This window comes from Leucopleurus acutus (genome assembly GCF_964270905.1).
Source record: "Leucopleurus acutus genome assembly, chromosome: 2".
NCBI lineage: Eukaryota > Metazoa > Chordata > Mammalia > Artiodactyla > Delphinidae > Leucopleurus > Leucopleurus acutus.
The window spans coordinates 14,633,528-14,660,096 of NC_139143.1; the positions used below are offsets into that span (position 1 = coordinate 14,633,528).

The window sequence follows — 26,569 nt, forward strand, 5'->3', positions numbered from 1 at the left end:
AATTAAATTATTTGTTTCTTAGGGGCATGTAATGAGATTGTTATCACTCTCCCAGAAGAGAGACAAATAGATATTAAAAAGGTCTTTCCGATACCTGTATTGGCTGAGGCCAACAGCTAATTCAATAGATTCGATCAAAATCACCTCTTTTTTCACTGCTCCTGATTTATGACTTGGGCTGTAGTTAGTCATCACTCACTGCAGTTTGCTCTCCAGCACTCATAAATTATGCCTCATAAATAAAAAGATACAATCAAGGAAATCATATCAATTCATCTACAACCTTGGAGTATATTTTCCCATGGCACTCACGCTAATGTCTTTTTAAAGGGTAGCTTGCCGGGGGTTTTGAATATGTTCGAAGAGCAACGTGCCAAAACGGACTTAGCCAGAACCGTGGTTAAGAGAGACTCGTGGCTAAAAAGGGAAGGCAATAAATCTGAAATGATAACAAGATTTTTTAAAAAAATTTCATGAACAGTCCTGTAGGCTGCAGTCATAAAGGAATAACTTGCTGAAAAGCTCTGTGTAGCTATCTGTTTAACCATCTACCTATCTGATTTTCTTTCCTCATCAGGTGGACTTTTCTCAGCATCTCTGTTTGCATGGTGCTTTGCTGGGTCCATTAATAGTTATGCCTTTACAGATAGGGTCCTTGCCTTCCGGGCTTCTTTAATCTAAAACACTTTGGATCCGGCAAGATGGAACACAATTTTAATTGAATTCTGGGACCCAGGGGACGAAGGGTACAGCAGAACATTGTGTTCCTTTCTACCGGTGCTTTTGAAATTCAGAGATGTGAAGCTAGTAAAGAGATTACAAGACGTTTTCCTTGCTAGAAATGGGTGTCTTCTGTCACTACTGCTGAGCACACAGCCTTGCCCTTTGTGGGTGCTCAACAAATATTGATGGCTCTCTTCTAAAATATAAGGAGGGGAAAATTGGCTTCAACATTAGTGGGGAATACTGAAACTAGCTTCCATGTGATGTTCGTAATGATAATGAAAATTTGGAATTTATCATACTCCTTTTTATTGCTTGTGTCTGCCCTCCCTGAGAGAAAATGGGAACCCAGTCCCATCCAGCTCTCATGGAGGATACGTAAAAGTAGGTCATGGGTTTATTGAGCGCTTATACTTTTATAAGGGTATTACATGTACTCATTTATTTCATCCTCTCAGCAATCCTATGAAGCTGGTATTAGCATCATCACCAGTTTACACACAGGGAAACAGAGGTACGGAGAAGTTTATGCACCTTGGTATGTGGCAGGGCCAGCCTTCTAATACAGGTATGTGATGTAAAAGCCTGAACTCTCTACTTTTTTCTATTGAAGGAGGGTCTGGACACATCTTGTAAGTGTTTGAGATCCTGCCCTAGAGCTGTCATTGACCCCTGCACGGGCTGGCTGTTTCTGCAGAGAACAGCCCCAAAGTGAGGTGGTGACAATGACCGCAAACATCACAGCATCCATACCTGCTGCCACGTGTCATGCTTTAAACAATATTGCATGTTATACAGAGGCAAATGCTCCTCAAATACTTTCCCTACTGTTCCAAACATGTGTTAAAATTCCGCTGTGTTAACTGAGATCATAACTATACCCTACTAACGTAACACTGGAAACATATCCTTTCTCCAGAATTAGTTGCTAGAGTAAGCTAAGCTCACAATCACCCATCATGATTAACTTCTCAAGAAGTGACAGTATAGTTAACTAGGTAAGATTATTTATCATCCGTACTCACTGAGCCATTCTATGTTCCAGGCACTCTTCTATGAGTTGGGGAGACAACAGGGAACAAGGCTGGAGTTAACACCCTGTTAGGGAGAGCCAGCCAATAAACACAAAACAAAAAGGTGATGACACCTGCTAGAAAGGAAACAACTTACAGCCTATAGCAATGGAGTAGAGAATGGGTGAGTCGTCCAGGAGGTGCTCTCAGGAGGTGATAGTCAAGCTGGGATACTAAGGACAAGAAGGAGGCCACCATACGAAGACCTGGGGGGAGAACATTCTAGGCAAAGGGAGGGCAAGCGCAAAAGGCCATGAGGCTGGAGTCTCAAAAAAGTTTGGTGCAGCTGGACTTGGAGAGTAAGGGCCAGAGAGTGACAGGATGATGACAGATGTGGACAAAAGTCAGACCATGAAAGACCTCACTGAGCCAGAGAGGAGTTTGCGTTTCATGGGAGGCCAAGGGAGGGTTCCCTGTAAAGGAGCGACTATCTGACTTACATTGTAGAGGGATAACTGGATATTGACTAATTCCTATATATTTATATCTTAAATTTTACTTTTATATGTGAGTGACACTGTCCTGGCCTTTAAATTAACTTATTTAAAGCTCACAGCAATCCTACTGAAACAGGCTGGGACCTGGGACCCTTTGCTGCAGTTCTTGCATCTGGACAAACGTCTCCTTGAGCTACAAAATACAAAGAAACTACAAGGGACTAAAAATAACTATGTGCATGCAAGTTTGGGGCAAAATTATGGACAAAAAGATACAAGAAGACCAAAAAAAGCCAACTGCCACTTCTGAAGAGCCAGGAGCAGAAGTGGGGGACGGCACATGCCCCCTGCACTCAACATCACCAAAGGCGTGGACAGATCACCTAAGCCACCCTCTGACCCGACCCACGGACACATCCCTACCCTCACCCCATGTAAGGAATCAGCTCCACCCCCTTCAGGGAGCGAGCAAGGGAATCTGTTACTTGCTTTTTCTCCCCGCTGCTGCAGCAGGGGCCCCCATAAAGCCTCGCCTGAATCTCTTGTCTGGCCTCTGATCGATTTATATTGATTAAGGAGGCTAAGAACCCTGGTCAGTAAAACTACTAAGGTAGGCTTTTTCATCCCCAATTTTACAGGTAAGGAAACTGAGGCTTAGAGAGTAAATTACTGGCTGAGAACACAGAACCAGTAAGTCATGCAGCCGAGATTACAACTCGAGTCAGTTTATCTTTGCAGAGTCAGGAGTTCATGCTCCTGATGGGTGTGACTTGAGGACACTGTGCTTCAGCAGAATGAGGATGGGATTTGGGATCAGAACGTCTGGACTCAAGTTCTGACTCTAACGTCTTCTGACTGGGCACCTCACTGGGTCATTCAGTTTCCTGATTATATGGAAAAAATAATCTCTACCTCACAGGACTATTCTGAGATTTACATGCAATAAAGTTGCTATAAATTTTGAGGAATGCGGTGGTGGATAAGTACATTTGTAAATATTTTATTAAGATTTTGAAAGCCCCAGAGCTGTACACAAACACAATCTGGAGTAACCGGAGGGTGAATTTAAAACACAGTCTTTAGAACTTGAATTTCTATGTTCAGATTCGAGTTCTCCTGCTCACCAGCTGTATCCTTGGGTGTGTTAACTAACCTCGCAGTGCCTCGGATTTCTAAGGGTAATTGTTCAGAATAATCCTTGTCTCAAATGATTATTATGAGTTAGTGTACGTAAAATTTTTAACATAGTCTTTAGCACATAGCAAGCACTAAATACACAACGATGGTTATTATTATATTATTTGTGTGAAAAGTCAGGATATGACCCCCTGGAAGAGAAAGTGAGACTAAACAGCAATTCTGTAACTCACTTCTGGGTCCATTTAGCTGTTACGGATCAACAATAGATCTGAAAACCCTCACTACATTCTGAGGTCAGCCCTCATCTCTCTGTGTCTCTGTCTCTGGGTACTTCTCCACTCTAGAACTCTGAGGGTTAGAATAAATAAAAGCCTGGCTTTTCAGAAATATTGCTGCAGCATCAAAATCTGTTGATTGGGTGGCATCCTCCATTTAACGTTATTATGAATTAAAATTTCTCAAAAGCACCCCAAAGTATGTAAAAAGAAAATGGTGAAGCAACTCAATGGATTCTTCGAAGTGAAGAATTTTGTTTCCAATTTCCATTGAAAATATGCCTTTGGGAGAGAACTGTACAGTTTCCTAGACACTTATAGGCATCTTAGTAATGATCAGATCCACCAACAGATAGATAAATCAATTTATAAGAGAAAACCTCGACCATCTTCTTCAAGATTTTCATCGACGGCATCTGATTTACTTCAATATGTTAACGTGTTTGTCACCATCTGTAGATTTGATTGCTTCCTAGAGACAGAGACATTTATTTGGAACTTAATGGAAATACACCATTAGCCCAAGTACTTAAGAGCAATCCTCCTAAAGCCTTCAGAGTTACTTAGTGTTTTTTCAATAATCACAGAGTGGCAAGCCAAAGCTTGCCAGGTGATCCTCTAGCCCGAAAAGAATTCTACTGGAGGAGGTATTGTCACAACATGGGTGAGAAGCAGCGCCAATCTGCGGTACAGGGGATGTGCTGGGTATTCTCTGTTTGTCCCCAGATCCATTCTCTGCCCTTCCCTGCTCCTCTCTGTAGCCCGTGAAGCTGGTTCTGCAAACTGCTTTACAAAAGAAGGAGAAAGGTTTTGTTTTCTCCTTCTCTCTCTCTTTGGCATCCTGGTTCGGCAACAGTCTGCGTTCCTTCTCTATGGGCACAGCTTCTGAATGGCAGCCCCACCCCACTGGCTATGGCATTTACTGGGTTCTGGAAACAGCTTCTTCCTCTCGTCCATCCTTTTAGGTCTAGAGGTAATGGCTTCTGGCTATGGCTAGTCCCAGAATATGTTAATATCCCTTATTGATTCTCTTAATCCTGCCCATACCTCCATAAAGTCTTTTCATTAAATTCTCTTTAAATGTCCTTTTGACATTTAACTGCTTCCTGCTGAGATTCTGACTGCTGGAGGGGAGAACATTTTGAACCCTTCCAAGGTACCAATAACAGTGTGCAGGCTGAGAGATGCATTTGCTCATAAGGATGGAGACATTTGGAAAGAGCATCTTTTGTGAGACTGCAGAAATAGAGAAATAGTCCCTCCTCATGTCTCTGTGGAATGCTTCTCGTCTTTAATGTCAAGGAACCACCGCTGCTCCTCAAGACCATCTGGCCAGAGAGTGGAATGAGAGTGTCCGAGAGTTTGGTGTGGGACTGGGCTGTCCCTGAAGATGAGGAGTTGTCTGTTTCTTTGTCTTATCCACTCAACTTTAAGCCCCTGAGCGGCAGAGTCCATGGTTTTTAGCCTCTTGCACCAATCCTAGCAACTAGACATACACTCTGAACTTGGTGGCTGCTTGATAACTACAAGTTAGTAAATCCTCAGCTTAGAGGATAAAGGGAAAGAAGGAAAACATGTCTCACCCTTTCCTAAGTTTCAGGTGACTTTGGAGAACCTTCATTTTTATGGCTACCTCGCTGAGCAGGAACCGTTTGTGGAAAGCCATGAGGGCAGGTTGGAATTCTACATTACCTACATTCACTCGGAGAAAACTTGGTTGCATTGAACGTTTTACGCCCAGCCAACAAGCTTCCAACACAGAGACAGGAGGATCAATCATGGCTTAAGTGAGTTGGGTCAACAGGAAGGTGAGAAGCAACCCATCTTCAGACGAGTAACTTGTCTCAAAGGCAACGTAGAGATCGCTGACAAAAGGCTTAGGAGTAGAGCCCTAGGGGGTGCCATGAGGGACAGAAAAAGAACAGACGTGCTCCTGTGCGCCCTCACAGGTAGAGATGACCTCCTGTTGCAACAAAAGACCTGATGGCCTAAAAGGACATGGTCCCTGGCCCGAGTGCCAGAATTCAGATTTCCATTCACGAAATGTCCTGATGGTCTTCAGTCTAAGCTGTGGCGCTCAGGCTCTAAGGTGTTAGAACGCACGCACGGCTTGAGTCAGCCAATAGCAATAAATCATTTAAAACCTTGAGCTGTGGGAGTCGTGGGTGGGAGCAGCTTAGGTCCCGTAGGAGAAACTAACCAGACAACAGCCTCCACGCCAGTCAGAAATACATTAGGGGGATTCATACCTGATTAAATGCAAGCCGAAAGCCAAACAGAAAACATGCTCAATGAATTTTCTCTAAATACGATACCAAAAATCTCTTAAGAGAGGAATGAGTTAAGGGTGATGGCAAGAGAAAACAAGGAATCTGAAGCAAGTTACCAGTCACAGAAATGTAGAATCAGACTATCAGAGTTCGAGAGAATCTTATCCGTGGGAACATGGGCAAGTCATTCTTTTCCTGGGAAGAGAGTAGCAAGGACCAGAAAGGTTGAACTGTCTCATCAAAGGGGCATCACACCTTCAGAGCCAATTGTGCTCTTGGTTAGAGATGTTTACATTCTAACACCGGCTTAATGACTGTTAGTGACATAAGAATTTTGTTAACCTGGCTCTTTTCCCTCTTGGAAGAAAGCACCTCCTTCTTTTATTTAGTGGGAGGCTGAAGGTAGAGTGGGGAGGCGGCCCTACTGTGTAGCAGGCATCCTGCTGGACACACAAAACTTCTTAGTTCTCATAATACACCCTTATTTTTTAAAGATTTGTTTTGATGTGGACCATTTTTAAAGCCTTTATTGAATTTGTTACAATATTGGTTCTGTTTTATATTTTGGTTTTTTGGCCACGAGGCATGTGGAATCTTAGCTCCCCGACCAGGGATCGAACCTGCACTCCCTGAATTGGAAGGCAAAGTCGTTTTTTTTGCGGTACGCGGGCCTCTCACTGCTGTGGCCTCTCCCGTGGCGGAGCACAGGCTCCGGACGCGCAGGCTCAGCGGCCACGGCTCACGGGCCCAGCCGCTCCGCGGCATGTGGGGTCTTCCCGGACTGAGGCACGAACCCGTGTCCCCTGCATCGGCAGGCGGACTCTCAACCACTGCGCCACCAGGGTAGCCTGGGAAATAGAAGTCTTAACCACTGAACAGCCAGCAAAGTCCCCAATATACCCATTTTTGAATGAGCAAGTGAGGCTATAAGAAATGAAGTATCTTGCCCAAACGGTATCGTCGTCATTCAGTTTTTTCATCTGGAAAACAGAATGGCTGTGAGCATCAAATGGGAAAGAGCATCAGGATTCGAACGATTTCACGGTAGCATGGCTGCTGTGTGCAGTTGCGGGGGCAGCTCTGGTTTCTGGCTGAAAGTGGTTCCCACATACCCATGAAACCCTGACTGAAGGAGGGGCCCTACGCCCAGGCCTATTCAATCATGGTCGTTTATACGCTTGCGCACAGGAACGTACATAGTGCTAGGATGTCAGTAAGAACCCTGCCCTTGGTTGGTTTACGGATATTGGATGACAGAAGTCCTCTTTCCACTCTGAGGTGGGAGGGTAATAATAATAACACCTGTTATTATTATGCTAGTTGAATAGCTTCTATGTATGAGGTACTGTCCTAAGCATATTCACATATCGACACATTTCATCCCAAAGCAAGGCCAGGAGTACAGTGGTGCTCCTATGGACATTTTAAAGACAAGGAAACCAAAGCACAGAGAAAGGTGGAATCACGCAGTGCTGGGGTCGTGATTTTCTCCGATGCCTGGAGAGAGTCTGGTATAGAATGAGGCAGCACTATTTACAATAGCCAGGACATGGAAGCGACCAAAATGTCTATCGACAGATGAATGGATAAAGAAGATGTGGCACATACATACAATGGAATATTACTCAGCCATAGAAAGGAACGAAACTGAGTCATTTGTAGTGATGTGGATGGACCTAGAGTCTGTCACACAGAGTGAAGTAAGTCAGAAAGAGAAAAATAAATACCGTATATTAACACATATATATGAAATCTAGAAAAATGGTACTGATGAACCTAGTGGCAGAGCAGGAATAGAGATGCAGATGAAGACAATGGACTTGAGGACCCGGGGAGGGGGAAGGGTACGCTGGGACGAAGTGAGAGAGTGGCATGGACATATATACACTACCAAATGTAAAACAGATAGCTAGTGGGAAGCAGCCGCATAGCACAGGGAGATCAGCTCGGTGCTTTGTGTCCACCTAGAGGGGTGGGATAGGGAGGGTGGGAGGGAAGCTCATGAGGGAGGGGATATGGGGATATATGTATACATATAGCTGATTCACTTTGTTGTACAGCAGAAACAAACAACACTGTAAAGCAATTATAGTCCAATAAAGATGTAAAAACAAAAAAAAATGAAGCCAAAACAAGGCAACCTGAGGGGAAGGAAGGAGAGAAGGAATGAATCCAACAGTGTCAAATCCTGCATCTCAGGCTCCCAGAGGGATTCTTGAGAGAGAAAAAAGTGTTTGCACCTTTCCCTTGGTTTCAAGGAACTTCTTTAGTCCCTTTCCCAGACAGGTGAGCAGAAACAATTCTCTTCCATTTAAGGGAAAGTTGGCTTTCACTTGGAGAGAAATAGTCCTGACGCCTTACTGATGATGTAGGTTTTCTCGAGGGTCTAAGTGGGACTCTTATTTAGTAAACTAAAAAAATTAGTTTTATCATTTATTTACTTTATATTTTATAATATACTTCTAATTCATTCAATAAACTTATTAGTACATAAATAAATTAGGTTTCAGAAACACCGCTATTGATCCTTCCATATATCCATTTTGGTGGTGGATAATGACACGACTCTTAGTGTATGAAGCTGGTCTCGTACCCTCGCTTGTTTTTTTTAAAAAAAATTTTATCGAAGTACAGTTGATTTCCAATGTTGTGTTCATTTCTGCTGTACCGCCAAGTGATTCGGTTATACATATATGTGTTCTTTTTCATAGTCTTTTCCATTATGGTTTATCATACGACATTGAACATAGTTCCCTGTGCTACACAGTAGGACTCTGTTGTTTATACAGTCACTTGCTTTGATCCAACGTAAAGCTAAAAACTGTTAGAAAATCAAATCGCTTAGGGTCAGAAAATATCCTGTGAGATTTTACAAATCATAGATGACCAAGGCCAATCAAGAGAAGCCAGTGTTTGATGAGAATTTTTAAAAGCGTATGGTTGTAGATGACTTACGCCCCCAGAATCTAGCCCTGGAGTGAACCATTCCCAGGTGAGGAAAGGCTGAAGGAGGTTAATGTACTCAAGGATCCAGAAATAGGGGGAAAGGACTAAAAGCTGCTGTCTTTTCTGCTTCTCCTTTCTAGCTTGTCGTCCACGCTGTTGCAGCCTTTTGTGGGGCTGGCACAGAGAACGTCTCCGCTGTCCCCTCCTGGAGTCGCCACACAGCTCCTTTTGGCAGGAACAGTGAGAACCCACTTGACTGTCTGCCCTCCAACCATTCCTCCATCCTCTCCCGCGTAAACCTTCAGACTGAATTGTTCGGGGCCAGCGTTGGTCTGTTAGTAAGTAGCAGGCTGCCGTCCTGGGGAGCTTCCATAGCAGCAGCTCCAAGATCAGACCCACTCTCGAGTGCGTCATACATGGGGTTTCCTCCCAGGCGGACTTGTCGGGTCTCAGTGGTCCAGCCCCGGGACCCCAGAAGCCTTTGGAGACTCTGGGTGTGCGGGGGTGCTTATGGAAAAAAATCTGTCAAAGTGGGGAAGTTTCAGGAAAACGAATCAAGTCACTGACAGCAGGATTCAATGAAAGGGGGGCCATGGCGGCCCGAGCAAATCCGCGGTGAGTCATCGCCTTCAGCGAGAGTATGAATATGAATGCGCAATTACTGAGAACTGCTCAGCGGTCTCAGCTCTCTCCCCGCAGGTCAAAACTGACGCTTCTTATAAAAGCAGACTCACACCCAGGTCCGTCTCTGAAACCTGCAGAGACCACTGTCTTAATCTTCTTGCTGAACAATTAGAAACTTCCCCACATAGAATTTGGAGCTTTATATCGTATATATTAGTATATCCCAATTTTGAGAGGGTTGATGATAGAAATGAGCACGGTCTGTGAAAAAAACACTCTGCTGCCTGTGTATTCTGTAGCACAGCTAGCCTGTCATCTGCATTTAATGAAAAGGTCTGTGCATGGGAAGAATTTCATTTGGTAAAGAGGCACCTCATTGATGTATGAATCACACATTTATAGAGTTGTCTGAAAGTAGGATTTTGGTAAATAAAATTATATCTGAAATTCACAAATGTTTGTTCTCTGATGAGACCCTGCACGGCATCGCTCTGCAAAGCCAGCCCATTCATCCTCGTGAAATAGTTTTTTAAAAACTCCAAATTTCTGTGATTTCAATTTCAGATCTTTACTTGTTTTATGAAAGCTGATCATTCAGAGTTTGATCCTTCAGAATCCCAGAATTGTAGAAGCTGTGTTGAAATGGATCAAAACTAGAAAGTTCCTGTTTTAAACGATGGTGAACGTTACTCTTCCAACCAAAATCCAGGCCTCCCAAGTGAGACACAAAACAAAATGAAACAAGGACAACCAAAACCAAATAAAATCCAGGAGGAAGAGTGAAAGAAATTATTTGATGAATCGAAGACATGAGCTTAGCAGGTAATATATTCTGTCTACCTTTCCAGCTTCATCCAAAACAATAAATACGACTCTGATTCAGGAAAGCCATGGACAGACCAAGGTAAATAGGTTGGTCATCAATTATCATCATGTAAATTAGGCACTTGAGGGGAGCTGGCTTCACTTACTTAGGCAATCAGTTTACGATGGTTTAGGACTGTGATTCTCAGCCCTGACTGTACATTAGAATCACCTAGGGACCTTTTGAAATGCACTGATGCCTGGACCCACCCCATAAGCAGAACTACAGGCGGATGGGGCCTTGGCATCCAGAATGTTGTTAAAGTTCCCCAGGTGATTCTAATGTGCAGTCAGGGCTGAGAACACTGATTTAGGAAAGCGGCACCAGAAAATCAGGCTTAAGTAGCATAGCAACATGGCTGTATCCTCCGGGACAGTATTTCTCAAAAAAGTAGGTTGTGGACCACCTAAGCTGCTGGTTAAAAATGCAGATTTCTGGGAACTGCCATCCCACCCCTCTGCATCTGCATTTTGAATGCGCTCTTTGGGCAATCCGTTTGAATGCGCTCTTGGGCAACGCCGAGAGCTACTAACGCCTTAGGGCGTTCAATTTTGAGGTATCACTGAAAACTTAGAAGGTGCTTGTAAAACCACACAGCTTCTGCCCACCTCCAAACATGCCAGTTCCCATACTGATGTGTGAGTCATTGTGAGGCGACATCTGCTGGTCCTTGCCTCCAAGATCTTCTGTAGCAAATGATTCTCCCCTCTCTCAGTGAGAATCTCTTTCTCCAGGTATTTCTTGACCCTCCCGTTCAGCAGAATTTATCCGCGCTGTATTCTTTTCCCCAGAGCTCTATCATTGGTCATCAGATTGATGAATTAATTTAGACTAGGTGGAACCGAGCAGAATCCTGCAGGGCCTCCTCACCCTCCAACTACAAAACCGAGCAGTTAATGGTGAGGGCAAGAGAGTCATAGACTTGGTGTCTGATGCACATTCCTGAGTTGTTCTATAGATACTGTAACTGCCACCAGAGGAAAAAAGCTAACTGCATGATGACCAGACTGTAGCCATGACATAACTGCTCCATCTTGAGTAGTACTGAATCTATGGCTAGCACAATTCCAAGAACTGGCCTCAAGACAATGGGATCAACGTTATTGCTCATAATAATCTATATCTTTGCGGGCATCAAAATAATTGTAGCTTGCTCTGCCCGTATATGTAAGCAGACGACTAAAATTGTCAGCAAAGAGATGCTACAACTAAATTTGTCAGCAAAGAGACCCATGTTGACATCTTCCACTCTGAGAATACGGCGCCTAAATGTATGGACACCAAGGGGGGAAGGGGGGCGATGATTTGGGAGATTGGGCTTGACATATATACACTATTGATACTATGTATAAAATAGATGACTAATGAGAACCTACTGTATAGCACAAGGAACTCTACTCAGTGCTCTGTGGTGAACTAAATGGGAAGGAAATCCAAAAAAGAGGGGATATATGTATACATATAGCTGGTTCACTTCGTTATACAGCAGAAGCTAACACAACATTGTAAAGCAACTATACTCCAATAAAAATTAATTAAGGAAAAAAAGAGAATATGGTGCCTATATCAGCATGAAAAAGTTACGGAAGATAGACCTCTGCCCCTAATCCCATAGAAATGGAATGATGTCTGACACGTGGGGGTTTGTAAGCTGCTCTTTGCAGGAAACCGCCCTCAGCAAGGAGCCCCTTTTCTTGTCACTTTAGCAAAGCTATATTGTAACTAACGTTTAAACCAGGCGCCCCCGTGCTCTACTCATCTCCCGTCCAAGCACACCTTTCAAATCTTTTAATCACACAACACCTGGCCTAACTTGTCTTCCATAGATCAAAGAAGTAGAAATGAAGAATAAGTAACTAACAGATGACCAGATCTCTTCCCTACCTTCCCCTTCAGTAATCTCCCAAACAAACTGTGTGACCAAGATGAGATCTAGAGGAAGATCACACGCCTGCATGCAGTGGGGGATGGCGAAGACTCTGACCCCTTATGCCAATGATTAACTGAGATTACTTCTCTGTTTCCCTTGAAAAGCTTTCATGGCCGAGCAGAATCTTTGGAGGTGGTTTTTGGGGGACACTAAGTCCACCATCCCCAGATGGCCGGCATTCTGAGTAAAGGCACCTTTCCGTTTTATTTACATTTGTAATTGATTTTGTTAGCCTCGAGCAGCAGGACACCCTCCCCCATTCGATAACATAGGGAATGTTTGGGAGCTATCTTCAATGATTTAACTCAAAACCGGAAATGAATACAATGACGTAGGGCCAGGTAGTGGGGTGTGGGGAGGGACACTGGACACCCTCCAGGCACACCAGGTGGATGGCCACCAGCCGACCATGGGTCCTCACCATCCTTCTGATGAACAGGTTTCCATCTCTGGGCAGTTTCTCCGTTCTTTGTTTTCATCCCCTACGAATATACGGATTGTCTCAAAAACACAATCCTCTGTAGGAGGGTCAAATCACAGATATGGCGGGCGAACCAATGACTCTAGGACAATAAAGGTGTTTTCTGAAAAGCAGCCTGTGGATAAAGTAACCCTCAGACAGGTTTGAGAGCAATTCAAATTCATCTCAAAGACAAAATGTTCTTTTGTTAAAGGGAAATCAATTCTTATAGTACATTACTTCCTAAATGACTTCAGGAAGATAACTCAGGATCTATAAAGACTTAGCATTTGCACAGGCTAAATAAATCCAATATTTTAGTTCATTTATTTCAGCATTTAATCTATATTTTTCAAAATATTTCCTGTAAAATCTTGGTTTTGGGGCTGATAGACTAGGTTTTTTTTTTTTTTTTTTCTGCTCTCTATCCTTCTTATGTTGTAACAACATGGGATTAGCTAGTAAATGCAAATTTGAGGTCAGTCTGCTGTGAAAACCAAATTAAGTAATTTCATTTGGGTGATGTGAGTATGGGGGAGGAGCCTGACACAGGGCTGATAGTAACAGTTACAAGAGACAGCATACGGGCTTCCCTGGTGGCGCAGTGGTTGAGAGCCCGCCTGCCGATGCAGGGGACGCGGGTTCGTGCCCCGGTCCGGGAAGATCCCACATGCCGCAGAGCGGCTGGGTCCGTGAGCCATGGCCACTAAGGCTGTGCGTCCGGAGCCTGTGCTCCGCAACGGGAGAGGCCACAGCAGTGAGAGGCCCGCGTACTGCAAAAAAAAAAGAGAGCATAGCCTGAGGTCCTTAACTTGTCTCCCCTCTGAAATGTGGGTCCCTTGGTAACTGGTTGTCCTTAGCTTCTGGTGAGTGTATGGCTGTTAGCATCACTGTTGCCATATTGGGTTCGTACCTTTCCTCCTGGCCTTCCATTGACCCTACCCAGGACTGAACTGTGCAGTCTGTGCAGTGAATCAGTTCTCTGCCTCAAGGGCTTTGTAGTTAGTAGATATTCTTTCATAATCACTAGGATCAGGCGGCCTCTATGATCTGTTAGTCCCCAAACAACGATGAAGACCTTCGCTGACATGTTCCCAGGGCCCACAAAACTAGTTACCGATTCATAAATCTTGACTTAGGAATGCACGTCCTGTTTCCAAGCACGTACCCCCTACCCTAGGTTAACTATAAAATGGTCCCATTGGTCCCTTGACGGTGCAGAGTGCAGCTGCCAGTGTTTCTGGATTATTGTCCGCTCAATCCCATCCTGTGCGTAAGTGTAATAAACTGATCCATTGATTATACGGAGCTGCTTGTCTCAATTTTTGGTCTCAAGATACCTTCTCAGTCTGGTGGGCACTTTTCATTCTCTCCATCCTCCAACAGTAAGAAAACTGATAGAGCTAAGATACATGCTTGGAGTTTACCATTCCTTAGAAAACTCAGGGAAGACTTTACAGACGATATGGCCAATTGTTTAACCCAATGACACAGTATGATGCCAAAGAAGCTACAATCACTGGTTTGCTTTCAGTATCCACAGGTCACTTAGTTTTGTCTAGTTAGAGGTCAAATATTTCATGCTGATTCCATTCAGCTCTCTTACAACGGTGCACTTTTATTCATAAAGGGGACTAGACAATTGAGAATAGAAAGGTCTTTGATAACTTGATACTTTTCTGTAAAGATAATGATAAAGAACAAAAAAGTGGCCACATAGGTTCTGGCTGTTTCTAACAGTATTCTTTCTCCAACTGTGGCATCAATAGATATTTTGTTCCTTCATGACATAAGCCACAATCCTTACCCTAAATCCTTGGGACCTGAAGTGCTTTTAAATAATTTTTAATTGTTTCAGATTTGGGAAAGTTAATAAAATGCATATACTGTATATTTTGTAATATCTGCAGAATGCCCTTGTAATAGAATACAATACTTCTGTAGCAAAATATATAACTATTCATATTAAATGAGATAAATAAATGCTGTAAAGAGTGTGGTTTGTCTAAACTGGGTTTTGCTGCTGAATGAGTTGTACCAAACCTTGTACCAAACCTAGATAAAAACTTGTTTTGGGGAATTCCCTGGCGGTCCAGTGGTTAGGATGTGGTGCTTTCACTGCCGTGGGCTTGGGTTCGATCCATGGACGGGGACCTAAGATCCCACAAGCCGCGCAGCTTGGCCGAAAACAAAAAGAGAGATAGAAAACCCAACAACTTCTTTTAAAGAGATTTTTAGATTTGGAATTGCAAACAAGGGATTATGGGTTTATATCTATGTATTTCTCCACACCATTCAAGAATCAATTTATATTTTCAATTCTTACTAACTTCATTGGGAAAATTGTCCTGTACATTACTGGCCTAAAACACATTCCTTTCACGTCTAAACTGTTACCTCTAATCACTGCCCTCACTGATTTGCTCGCCATATTCCTTGTGACTTCGTGATCTTATTATTTCTGGTTATGGTAAGCTGTTCAAGGTTCCGTTTCCTCTTCTAGAAAATTGCACTTGGTCTTGTGCTTGGCACGTGGTGCTTGCATCATTCAGGAAGTTTCCTTTGAAACTGCAAGCAAGAGACTTAAGCAACAGGGAATTTATTGGGGGTACAGTCAGCCCTCCTTCTCCATGACTTCTGTATCCGTGGATTCAACCAACTGTGGATCCAAAATATTTGAAAAGAGGATTCCAGAAAGTTCCAAAAAGCAAAACTTGAATTTGCTGCCTGCCTGCAACTACTGACATAGCGTTTACATTGTATTTACAGCTATTTACGTGGCACTTACATTGCATTGGGTATTATAAATAATCTAGAGATGAATTAAAGTATAGGGGAGGATGTGCGTAGGTTATACGCAAATACTATACCATTCTATACAAGATACTTGAGCATCTGAGGAGTTTGGTGTCTGCAGGCGTCCTGGAAACAACCCCCCTTGGATACCGAGGGACAACTATATGTAATTAAAAGAACAGTTGAAGAACCAGGCTTGGAAATGGTGAGGATAAGAAAAGCTTTTGGATTGATGTTAGAGATATTTTATCAGGACTTAGCTCCACCTTTTAAAATTCTGAGTCACTTTGCTGGAGATCAGGCCCCAGGCAAGTCTGAGGGGCAGAGCAGCGCTTGGGTGCCCAACACTTGGCTAGGTGACAGCCTGACACGTTGATTGACACTCCCACCAAGGCTGAGCACGGGGTGGAGGAATCATCCCCCCACAGGAACTGGAGCTGCTTCTTACAAGAAAACTGCAAATGCACCCAGACGGCAAAACAAAACAAACCTAACGGAAGTCTTCTATTGATTTCAAAATACCTTCAGAATAGTGTTCTTAATTCCTGACTTTTCAGGGATATGCGAAGTCCTCTTTTTTAGGCTGTCCTCCTACAAAACTTAATTCATCTCCATGCACAGGTTAGTTGTTTTCCTCTAGACTTTTCTCAGCAGTCTATGTCTGTCTTGAGCACAGGGGCTAGAGATGCTTGCCCATTCGATTTTATTTTCTCTCGGTACAATTCCTGAGTTATTTTCAAAGTGATCTTTTCACAAGGAGTATTTCCAGCCAAGGCAACACTGACAGAGAGAAGCTTAATGGTAGAAACCACTTCATTAATAAGAAATGCAAATACTTCACCAGAAATCTGCATAGGAATAACAAGCCTATATCACACGGATCAAGAACTAAGAAAATGAAGAAGGCAAATGAATATGGCCTTTCCTCCCTCATTTACTGCTTAAATTTTTTTTAAAGAATATTATTAAACGACATAAGTCCCACGTTTCTTTAAGTGGCTTTTTAGATTGCAAGCAATTTTTTCCAGACAGGCGCTGATGTGTACCCACACCCATCTCAGTGCGAGTTGTTGGTAACACACATTTCTTACCTGGTATTCATACTCTGTGAAAGGCAGTAGTTCCATGTCCAGAAAAGAGCTTGAGCTTCCATTATAGGTTAGCACTGGGTTTGATTTTCCAGGCTCAGTTGCTATTTGTCTTCTGTACAATTCATAATATAAAACCTGTCCATTTGGCTGGAGTGGTCCTGTCCACAGAAGGGAGACCATGGGCTGGAATCCCCCTGGAGCCGTCTGGGCCTCTAGATGTGGAGGCGGTTGCATCCGAGGTGCAACCTCAGGGGTCTGTATGGATGTCCAGTCACCTGATGCACATCCCAGCCTGGTGCAGGCTTGAATTCGAACTTCATACCTTCAGGACACAAGGCAGAAATAACCCATTATTGGCAAAATCGATTTTCGTGGGAAGAATCTTTAAAAGGCCAAGTGTTTTCTGAAAAAAAGACAGACACGTTTATATCTATTCTTACCTACAACGAACCCTTTTCAAGGACAACACAGTCATGTTTCCATGGAAATTTTAGAACATTTTCAAGCCTCCTGGCTTTCCAAACTAAAGGAAGATGCTCACCTGTCTGGAAACGGTGGGCACGATTCTTCCCTAAACAGGAATGTATAGAATGAATACACTTTCAAGATACTCTCCAGCAGGAAAATTCTGGTACGCTGTAGAGTTCCTTAACACAGCGAGGGAGAATACAGATCTTGGGAGTTTGAACGAGTTTTCAGCAGCCCTGAGCTCCTCTCTCTGCAGCTGGAGCTAAATGATTCCCCAGGAACGTTTCCAGGTCAGGAAGGAACGTCATGGAATCAAGGTCTCTGTGCTAATAAATCCCCTCACCTGATACCTGACATCTTAAAACAGGCTCCCTTACACCACATGGGGAACTTCTGGGGCCAAAGTTAACCCAGCTACACACCAGATTATCAATCATGGAGACACCTTATCACCATCCAGTTAAACTCAACCAATCAATTATGTTTTGCTTCCTAGCGGGTCTCCTGCCACTGGGAAAGGTCTATTTACATAACAGGGACTTTTCCCTTCCAACAAAAGGGGCTTTTGTTAGTCTTAAGTGCCTATGGCTGCAAATAAGTGCTTTCCCCCTCTTTTCCATGCCCCTAATTTTTATGATATTATGACACCCCTAATTTCCTCTCAAGCCCCAGCCACCTCCCTTTCTCCCCTTATTTCTTTTGCTTCCAGGCTTTTCCGTCTTCTACTTTCTGCTCTCTCTCTTCCAGATAATCACCGCCTCGTGCTCACTCCTCGCTTTCTCTCTGTTCCCCTTGCCCTCTTCTTAATTACACTTCTCTCTCCCTTTGGGGAGTCTCCCAGTTCCCTTTTCTGCTTCCCCTTCCCTCCCTCTCCTCTCACGCCCATTTTCACCATGATGGGCTGCCAGTTCATTGGTGAACAGATCCACAGCTGTGAATGGCAGATCTGCCTTCTAAGCGATTCTGAGAACTCAGTTTTGATTTTCCACGTCTGGATTATTTGTTTTCTGGATTATCTCTGGTGGTTTTAAAATTCTGGGTCAGATTCCTCCTGCTTCGTAGGGTATTCTCAGGATCCTTCTTCCTACTGACCATCTCGGGGGTACCTCAAGGAGGACACACTAATTTGCAGTACTCAGTAAACATTAAGCTGCTGGAAAAACCCCAAACGACATGAATCCCAACTTCATATAGAAGTCATATTCTGGTTTTATTTTTATTTATTTATTTTTTTGGCAGTACGCGGGCCTCTCACTGCTGTGGCCTCTCCCGTTGCAGAGCACAGGCTCCGGATGCGCAGGCCCAGCGGCCATGGCTCACGGGCCCAACCGCTCCGCGGCATCCTCCCGGACCGGGGCACGAACCCGCGTCCCCTGCATCGGCAGGCGGACTCTCAACCACTGCGCCACCAGGGAAGCCCTGGTTTTATTTTTGTGTGTGTGATTTGATGTTTTTATTGTTTATACTCTATATAAAGTTATTATAAAATATTGGCTATATTCCCTGTGCTGTACATTACGTCCACATACCTTATTTATTTTATACCCAGTAGTTTGTATGTCTTAACCCCCCTCACCTATCTTGCCCTTCCCTCCTCGTCTCCTCACTGGTGACACTAGTTTATTCTCTGTATCTGTCGGTTTCCCTTTTGTTACATCCATTCATTAGTTTTATTTTTCAAATTCCACATATAAGTGAATACATACAGTATTTGTCTTTCTCTGTCTGACTTATTTCACTAAGCATTATACCCTCCAGGTCTACTCATATTGTTGCAAATGACAAAATTTTCATTCTTATTTATGGCTGAGTAATATTCCGTTGATATTCTAAGTCGTTAATGTCACTTACATCTTCGATGAGAGTGGACGGTGAAGGGGCATCTCTCATTGCCTTAAATCCCATGGCTAAGTTTCTCACAAAAATCAGACTTTCTTTTTTCAGCCTGGGAAAAACGCCCCTCTCACATCCAGAGACTTTTTTTTCCCTAGAAATCTTTTTGAATAAGAGTTTCGGAGGGGAGCAAGCTGATACGATCTTTAAAACGTGCAAGTACCAGTCAGGTAAAGAGGAAGCCGGGATGAAATGTACAGCTCTGGAGCTAACATGGGCCTTTTTTATGCCCTGCATCAGAGTAAGATAAAAGCCAACTCACAGAGCATGTGGATTAGCTATGGAAGATACTTGCAGAAGTTTTAATCACTGTTTAATATTTAATGCAACCCTAAATAATTGTCATTAGGATATGCATAGGACTGCGAATGTTTCATTTCAACAGCACTATATATCAGAGATAATTATAGGAGAGATCTAATCTACACATCAGTACATTACAATAATAGATGAATTTTATCAATGGTGGTTGGTAATCAACACCCAGCCTTTAATTCTTTTAAAGTGGTTCTGTTCATTTTACTAAATTTTAAGAATAAAATGTCCTTTGTTACTCTGCTCTCTGGGGATGTATGTTAGTTAAAATGTGATGGGGAAAAAAGCCAAGCAATTCTTTAAAGTATGGGAAGAGGGCTGGTGGTCAGATTCCTTTGTGTGGAAAGCAACACACACCCTTGCTCATCAGAGAGCTCAGAGGGGACCACTAAGAAAACAGGAGCTGGCAGAGTGGCACCGTCCCAAGAAACCACGAGATCAGAGCTGACGGAAGGGCTGGGGAAATAGTCAGAGGAGCCTCACTATTCCTGGAAGACGTGCTGGATTCAATAAGGAGGGCTGGCCCCAGAGCAAATTTCGGATCAGTCCAACTCTGGCTGGCAATAGCTCTCAATGACGGCCCCTTTTTTCATTCTTTAAAATAATACTCCTTTGCCTCACAGTCTAGTTCAGAGAACCGCACTGGGGTTCTCAGAACTGACCAGGGGCTGGCATGTTTCCAGGAGGGACCAGACTCAGGGAAGTGGCCCTACCTCTCCACTACTTGGTTCCAGACATCGCGATGAAGTGCAAACATTTCTAAAAAAACTGACTCTCAAAATGTCACCTGCAAGAATTTTGCTCTCCAGAAGTAATCAAGCAGGTTTGGGCTGGATAAGGACGTAGTTAGTCTACTTGGATGGTTAAACGGATGGGGCTTGGGCACGTCACACATCTCGCTGTTAGAGTCTCCACTGGGACTGACCAAGGGCTCACGCAATAGAAAGGGGCAGTGGCTTGTTCTCAGGAAACCCAGGGTCAGTTACCTACCTGTGAAACGGCTTCAGCTGGTTTACTATGAATGACCGTGTACCAAAAGAATTATGAGTTGTGTTTACGTGTACGATTTTTGTTTCTCTTTCAAACAGCTCACGGATGAAGAGGGTGTAGTTGACGATATGACCGTTTGTCCTTACTGGAGGGTCCCAGCTCACTAAGATGTCCTGAGGGCCCTTGGCCAGCAATTTTGGAGGCTCCATCCCTGAAGGCGCTGAGGGGCTGGTTCGATCTTTGACAAGTGGACTCAGAACACCCCCTTGGCTGTTGTTGGCCATCACTGTGTAGCCATACTCCACACCTGGGGCGAGAGTAAAATCATGATAGCGAGTTTCCAGGCCGGTATAGACAATGGTTCCGTCCCTCCTAAGTTCATAGCTTCTGATCTGGCCATTTGGGGTTCCTGGCGGTTTCCAGGTGATTTCTATGGATTCTGAGCCCGTGACTTGTAGTTTTGGAGGGTCCATGTTTTGTGGCGGGGCCTCCATCGTCCAGGCAGACTCTGCCACACTAGCTGTGCAACCTCCATTGGTGCAGGCCACTAGGGAGAGATTATACTGCGTGGAAGGCTGCAGGTGGGAAACCAACAGGGACAGGTTCTGCCCAGCAAGGTACTCCTTACCATCCAATCTGAGTAAATACTGAGTGATCTCTCCATTTTGAATTGATGGCGGTGACCAAGATGCATTTATTTGAGTGGCACTGATGGTCCAAAGAGCTGGAGGGCTGACCCCTGCAGGGGCAGCCTCAAGGGTTGTGATGCTGGTAGGTGTGCTGGTGGAACAGCCCTCACTGGTGCAGGCTGTGACTACATACCTGTACGTGGAAAAAGGAAGCAGCGCTTCATCCGTATATTTGAAAGTCTCAGCATCGAAGCTGAAAGGATAGAGCACCCCGTTCCTTTGAAGCCTATAGGACTGGATAATGCCATTAGGCTGTGCTGGTGGGATCCAGGAAATCATCAGTTTGGGGGGATTCACAGATACCTGGGCTATCTCAGGTGGAGAGAGGCCTTCTGGAAGTGCCTGCCTGGTCCTTACCACACTCCAAGAGCTGCAGGTGTGGCCTGCTGAATTCCAAGTGTGGATTTTATATTCACACTGCATCCATGGCCGCAGACCTGTGTCATTATACATAAATGTATTCCTTTCAGTATCATATTCTGTGAAAACAATTTTCTCATCGTCCTGGATTGTCTGATTCCCCCCAGCTTTTCCCTCGAAGCATCTGCGAATCACTTCATAGCGAATTATCTTTCCGTTTGGGTTAACGGGCTCTGACCAGCTCAGCTCAACGCTGGTGGACCCCACAGACTGGATGGTGGGAGCCAGCTGAGACTGGGGTGTGGCTTCTTCTGTCCACAGAGGCTGGGGTGCCGAGTGTGCACAGCCCGCCCTGGTGCAGGCCTCCAGCGTCAGCGTGTAGAGCGTGAAGGGGTCCAGGCGTCGGAAGAGAAATTGACGATTCAGGCCGGCGTACTCCAAGACACCATCACTGAAGACATTGTACGTCTGCAGGAAGATGGGGGACGAAGCACATGATTTCTTGGTGTCACTATTTCGTCCCTTTTAACCCCTTCTGCCCCCCATTCCTCACCTTGATGATCCTAACCCAGAAGAAGCATTCTGATATGAATTTTGGGAATGTGATCTTTGCCTTTTCTCTTTTTAAGGTTGGATATCATGTCAGCATATATCTAAAAGCTAAGAGTTACTGAAATTAATTCATTGACTTAAAGAGCGCTCACGGGGTTTCCTCCCATTTTTATCTTTTAGAAGTGGGGAATAGTATTCAAATTCCCTATTTTATAAAAATTAAGTGCTTCTAATTTCACCCGGAGTAGGCTAAATTGGGCCTATCCACATTGTCTATTGCCACAGCATTTACTGGGAAATGGAATTATAATGCTTAATCATTTGTACCAGGGTGCCAGGGCGGAAGATGTGTGAGTGTCTGGTGTGGGCACACATGCGTGTACATAGGTACATATACATGTTATACACATATACAAAAACATAGGTACAAACTGATGACCAGAAGATGGAAAACCCACCCTGTTTCCTCTTACCAGTTATAGAAGAATAGATGGTTTCTTTGGAGCAAAGTATCGTTTTGTTCCAGGGAAAACCATCTGAATGCTCATGATACAAATGTAGAGCAAGTTTCCAACCCATATTATTCACTGTTCTTTGGGGAAGATGAGAGGTAACTTAACTTGAATGTAGATGTTTTTGAATGATGGTTCCCCATCTTTTCATGCTTCAGTGTACCTGAGAGACAGGAGACCTTCCTGTACATGGTCGTGACCCTGTGATTATGTCTCTTAAGATGAGATGGACAAATACCAGAGTCCCTTGAGAGGCAAATCTTCCCACAGGTTGTTCCTGGATTGTTGATATACTTTAATGTTATTTAAGATTAAATAGCCTAGATCTGGAAATCTATTTAGTTGGACTATTGTATTTTGGTGTGATTTTCTTGTTGGGGGTCTCAGGTCAAGATCATACCCCTGAGGGAAGGGGAATAGAGTATTTTCTGAAGACAGCTTAGATTCCACAATCAATTTGAAAGTCTCTCTGACTCTCTGTCCCCTCCCCCATATTCACCTGGCAAATATCTAACTAGTGTTAAATTCAGCTCTCCCTCTGGACCTTAGCTTCTAACTGGGTTTGGAGAAAAGCTCTCAAATATATTGACTGGTCTCACTTTAAATTTCTTACCATAACTTTTAAATAGATGATTACCAACTATAAAACCATATGTTTGCTCTCTCATTTTCCAAAGTAAGAAATATCTTCTCCTTTCCCCACTAACAGCCAATACCCCCTTCTCTCCCTCACAGGTGGTTGTTGACATAACCACATATTTGACTGAGGAAAGTAGAGGCAGTCAGACAGGAATGTTCTCATGTTATAGATTATCACTGCCATAGGCATGTGAATCTAGACGTACCCTATTTGCCTCTGTTCCTTTTCCTATGGATGAAGTACCTCTGCCCCCACCGAAGTCCACCTGAGCTCTGGATCCTGTCCTCTCCTCCTTCCTACAGATTTCACTCTTGCAATTATTCTCATCATCTCTTGCTTCACTGATTTATCTCCCTCTACTGGGTTATTTCCATTAACATTTAAATGCACTCTAGGATCTTTCACTGATTTTTGAATAAAACTTCTTGACACCATAGTCCCCTGGCTCCTGCCCCATTTCTCTGTTTTTTTCTTTCCATCTATACTTCTTTGAAGAGTTGCTATCCTATTCCCTCAAACCATCCCGACCAGGTTTCCCATTTCAACATTTGATTTTCTTGTGAAGATCACAGTGACCTCCTGGTTTCCAAATACAGGGTCACATCTCTGCCCTCATGTTACTGGATCTCTCAACACCATTGGCACATTTTCTGTTCCCTTCTGGGACATCCCTCTCATCTACTTTTCCTTCTACCTCATGTGTCTTGACAGCTCCTCGCCATACTCTTGACCTCTAAATTTTTGTATTCCCCAGGGCTTGATCCCAGGCTCTCTTCATCTCGAGTTAGGTCCTCTCCATAGGTGATGTCCTCCAGGCCCATGGGTTTGAATACTACTCATCTGCTAATGAATTCCAAATACATATATCTTCATGAAGAACTCTCTCGAGTGTTCTAGACTTGTACTTCCAACTACCTACTTATCCCCTCAAACCTGTACATCTTCCAGCCTTCCCTTCCCAGTCAATGACTCAAGGCCAAAGTCCAGATGTCATTCTGAAGTACTACTTTTCCTTCATGTATCACATTCAGTCCATTAACAGACCTTGTCATCTCTACCTCTGGATACATCCCCAATCCACTCACATTTCTTGACCTTCTCAACTCCCCCTCTAATTCAAGCCACAGTCAATTCTACCCTGACTTCTTTCACAGATTCCAAACTCCACTGGTCTCCTTATAGCCCATTTCCTACATAGGAGCCAGAGTGATTTGGAAAAACATACATTTGATTGTGCTATCCCTTTGCCTAAACCCTTCCGTAGTTTTTCATCACACTCAGAATAAATCCCAAGCTCCTGATCACAGCCCACAAGGTTGAGCACACAGTCCACCTTTCACCAATCCCTTGAATCTCATCTAGTATCATCTTCCCTCCCCAACCCTCCCAAACTTCAACCACACTGGCTTTCTTCCCTTGATGTGAAGAAACCAAGTTCATCCCTGGCTTCAGGCCTTGCATTTGCTGTTCACTTTGTCTGAACATTTTGCTCTCGTATCTTCACATGACTGACTCTGTCTTGTCATTCAGGGCTCAGCTCAAACGTCAACTCAATTCAAATGATCATCCATGCTAAAACAGCCCGAGCAGGCATAATTACATTATTCTGTTTAATTTTCTTTATAGCATTCACCACTCTCTGAAATTCTCTGGTTTGTGTACTAGCTTTTTGTTTGCCTCTCTGTAGCCCCACTGTTCATGTATTCTCACACACACACAAGGTCTATGACAGCAGGGACCTTGCCTGTCTTGTTCGCTCCTGAATAATTGCCTGGAACTTAGTAGAAGCCTCAATAAATATTTGGTGAACCACAAACGCACGTAAAAGGAGTAGATATTTCTATTGTCAATCATTCCAGGAAGAGGCAGACACTGGGATGGGAAATAAACACTCACAAGGAGGGGTGCTTTGATGGGTGTGAAAGAGATACTCTTTTCTCTGATGGGGACCTTAGGGCTGAGGCTTGGATTTTAAGGCCATGGTTCCTAGGGCTCAGGCCTCCTGTCCTAGAGTAGCCAAAGTCCGGCTCAGTCACATGCCAGGGGCTGGTAGAAAGCAGCTTGTAGCATACCTGGAGGTGGGCAGAGAGGTGGCCGCCGTACCGGGCAGTGAGGCAGCCTACAGGGAGGCCCATGAGGATGGGCCTGGGTCTGTGAGCTCTAGTTACAGATCTAAGTCACTGCTGTAGGTAATTTCCTGCCAGCATCCCACTATGGGGTTTTCAGGGAAGGTTTATCAAAAGTCACAGCTTAGTCTTAGATGTTCTATGTGGAATTAGTGGGGGAGTCTTTGCCACCTTGAGAGGGAGTGGTAAAGGAGAGGCAGAGTGTCTACAGCATCTGCAGGGGGTGGCAGTCCCAGCCTGCACGAGGTGATGGATGAGGGCCTGAGTGGTGGTCCAGGGCCAGAGGAGACTAGAGGCAGAGGCAGTAATAGATGGACAGCTGAGCTGCCAGCAGCCTTGGAGAAGAACATCAGAAGGGTGATGATGCTGCCTCTTATGTGGGTGATGGTTCAAAGCATCAAAATGTGGATGATAATGGAAACCTTATTTGGGCGCTCACAGACTGGCGAAGCTGGGGTTAGATGTGACATTAATAAGACTGCTTCTCATGGCTACACAGGGACATCGTGGACTTAGCAGACATGCGGGGCTTCCTGTTTCCTGCTGAGTGAGCTCTGCTCAAAGTGCAAATTAGGCAAAGCTTAAGCAAAGAGCTGGGAAGGACAATTCGGGAGGCACTAGGAACACGGTCATTTAGAGTTCCGTTTTGGTGTGCCTACCTCGCTTCAAATCCCAATTCGGTGGTCGCAATGTTGTTTAGCCTCAGACAGTGATTTAGCCTTCATGTGCCCAGTGAGGGTTAGTGGTACCTACAGAGTAGGGCTGATGTGCGGATTAAATGAGATAATCCATAGAGAGCACTTAGACGGTGTTGGGTTCATAGGAAGCTTAACACGTGTGAGCTAGTTTTCTCTGCTCTATGATTAAGCGCCTGGAGGAACTATCAGGAAGAATTAACCAGACTGTGAAGGGAGTTTTCCCACAGTGACCTGATGGCATGTCAGGGCTCATCTATTTATCTGTAGAATACCAAACATGATCGCATATTCAGGGTAGACATTACCTTAATCACACCATTGGTTCTTACAGGCTCTGACCACCGCAGTAGCAATGCCCGGCCGTTCTCCTTCTGCTCCACCGTAAAGTAGCTCAGCCCACTGGGGGAAGATTCTAGGGTTCGAACTAGAGTCCAGGGGCTTGAAACTTCTCCTGCCTGGTTTGTGGCCACAACACTAATGTGATATGCGGTGAAGGGTTCTAAGCCGAACAGGTGGGCTTGATGGCTCGTCCCCTGGAAGAAAATGAACAGTTTAGTTTCCTTTTGGAAACTGCTACCAATTGCTGGAAGGTCATTCTTTGGCCAAGACGCCTCACCAATGACAGCACAAATATCACAACAGAGATTTGAATTATTAAGAAAACAATATGGTTTCTTCTTGTTCTTCACATGCTAA

At 44.2% G+C, this 26,569-nt stretch overlaps 1 protein-coding gene across 1 annotated transcript in view; it reads right to left on the reverse strand.

Annotated features, from left to right (window-relative positions):
• USH2A (usherin) overlaps positions 1 to 26,569 on the reverse strand; it is a gene marked incomplete at both ends in the record, with an annotated part of 783,425 nt that overhangs the window by 57,460 nt on the left and 699,396 nt on the right. The window contains 3 exons of the mRNA XM_082834448.1: positions 16,631 to 16,952; positions 20,297 to 21,813; positions 26,179 to 26,406. Coding sequence (XP_082690574.1) covers positions 16,631 to 16,952; positions 20,297 to 21,813; positions 26,179 to 26,406 — 2,067 coding nt within the window. The remainder of the gene's footprint in view (positions 1 to 16,630; positions 16,953 to 20,296; positions 21,814 to 26,178; positions 26,407 to 26,569) is intronic.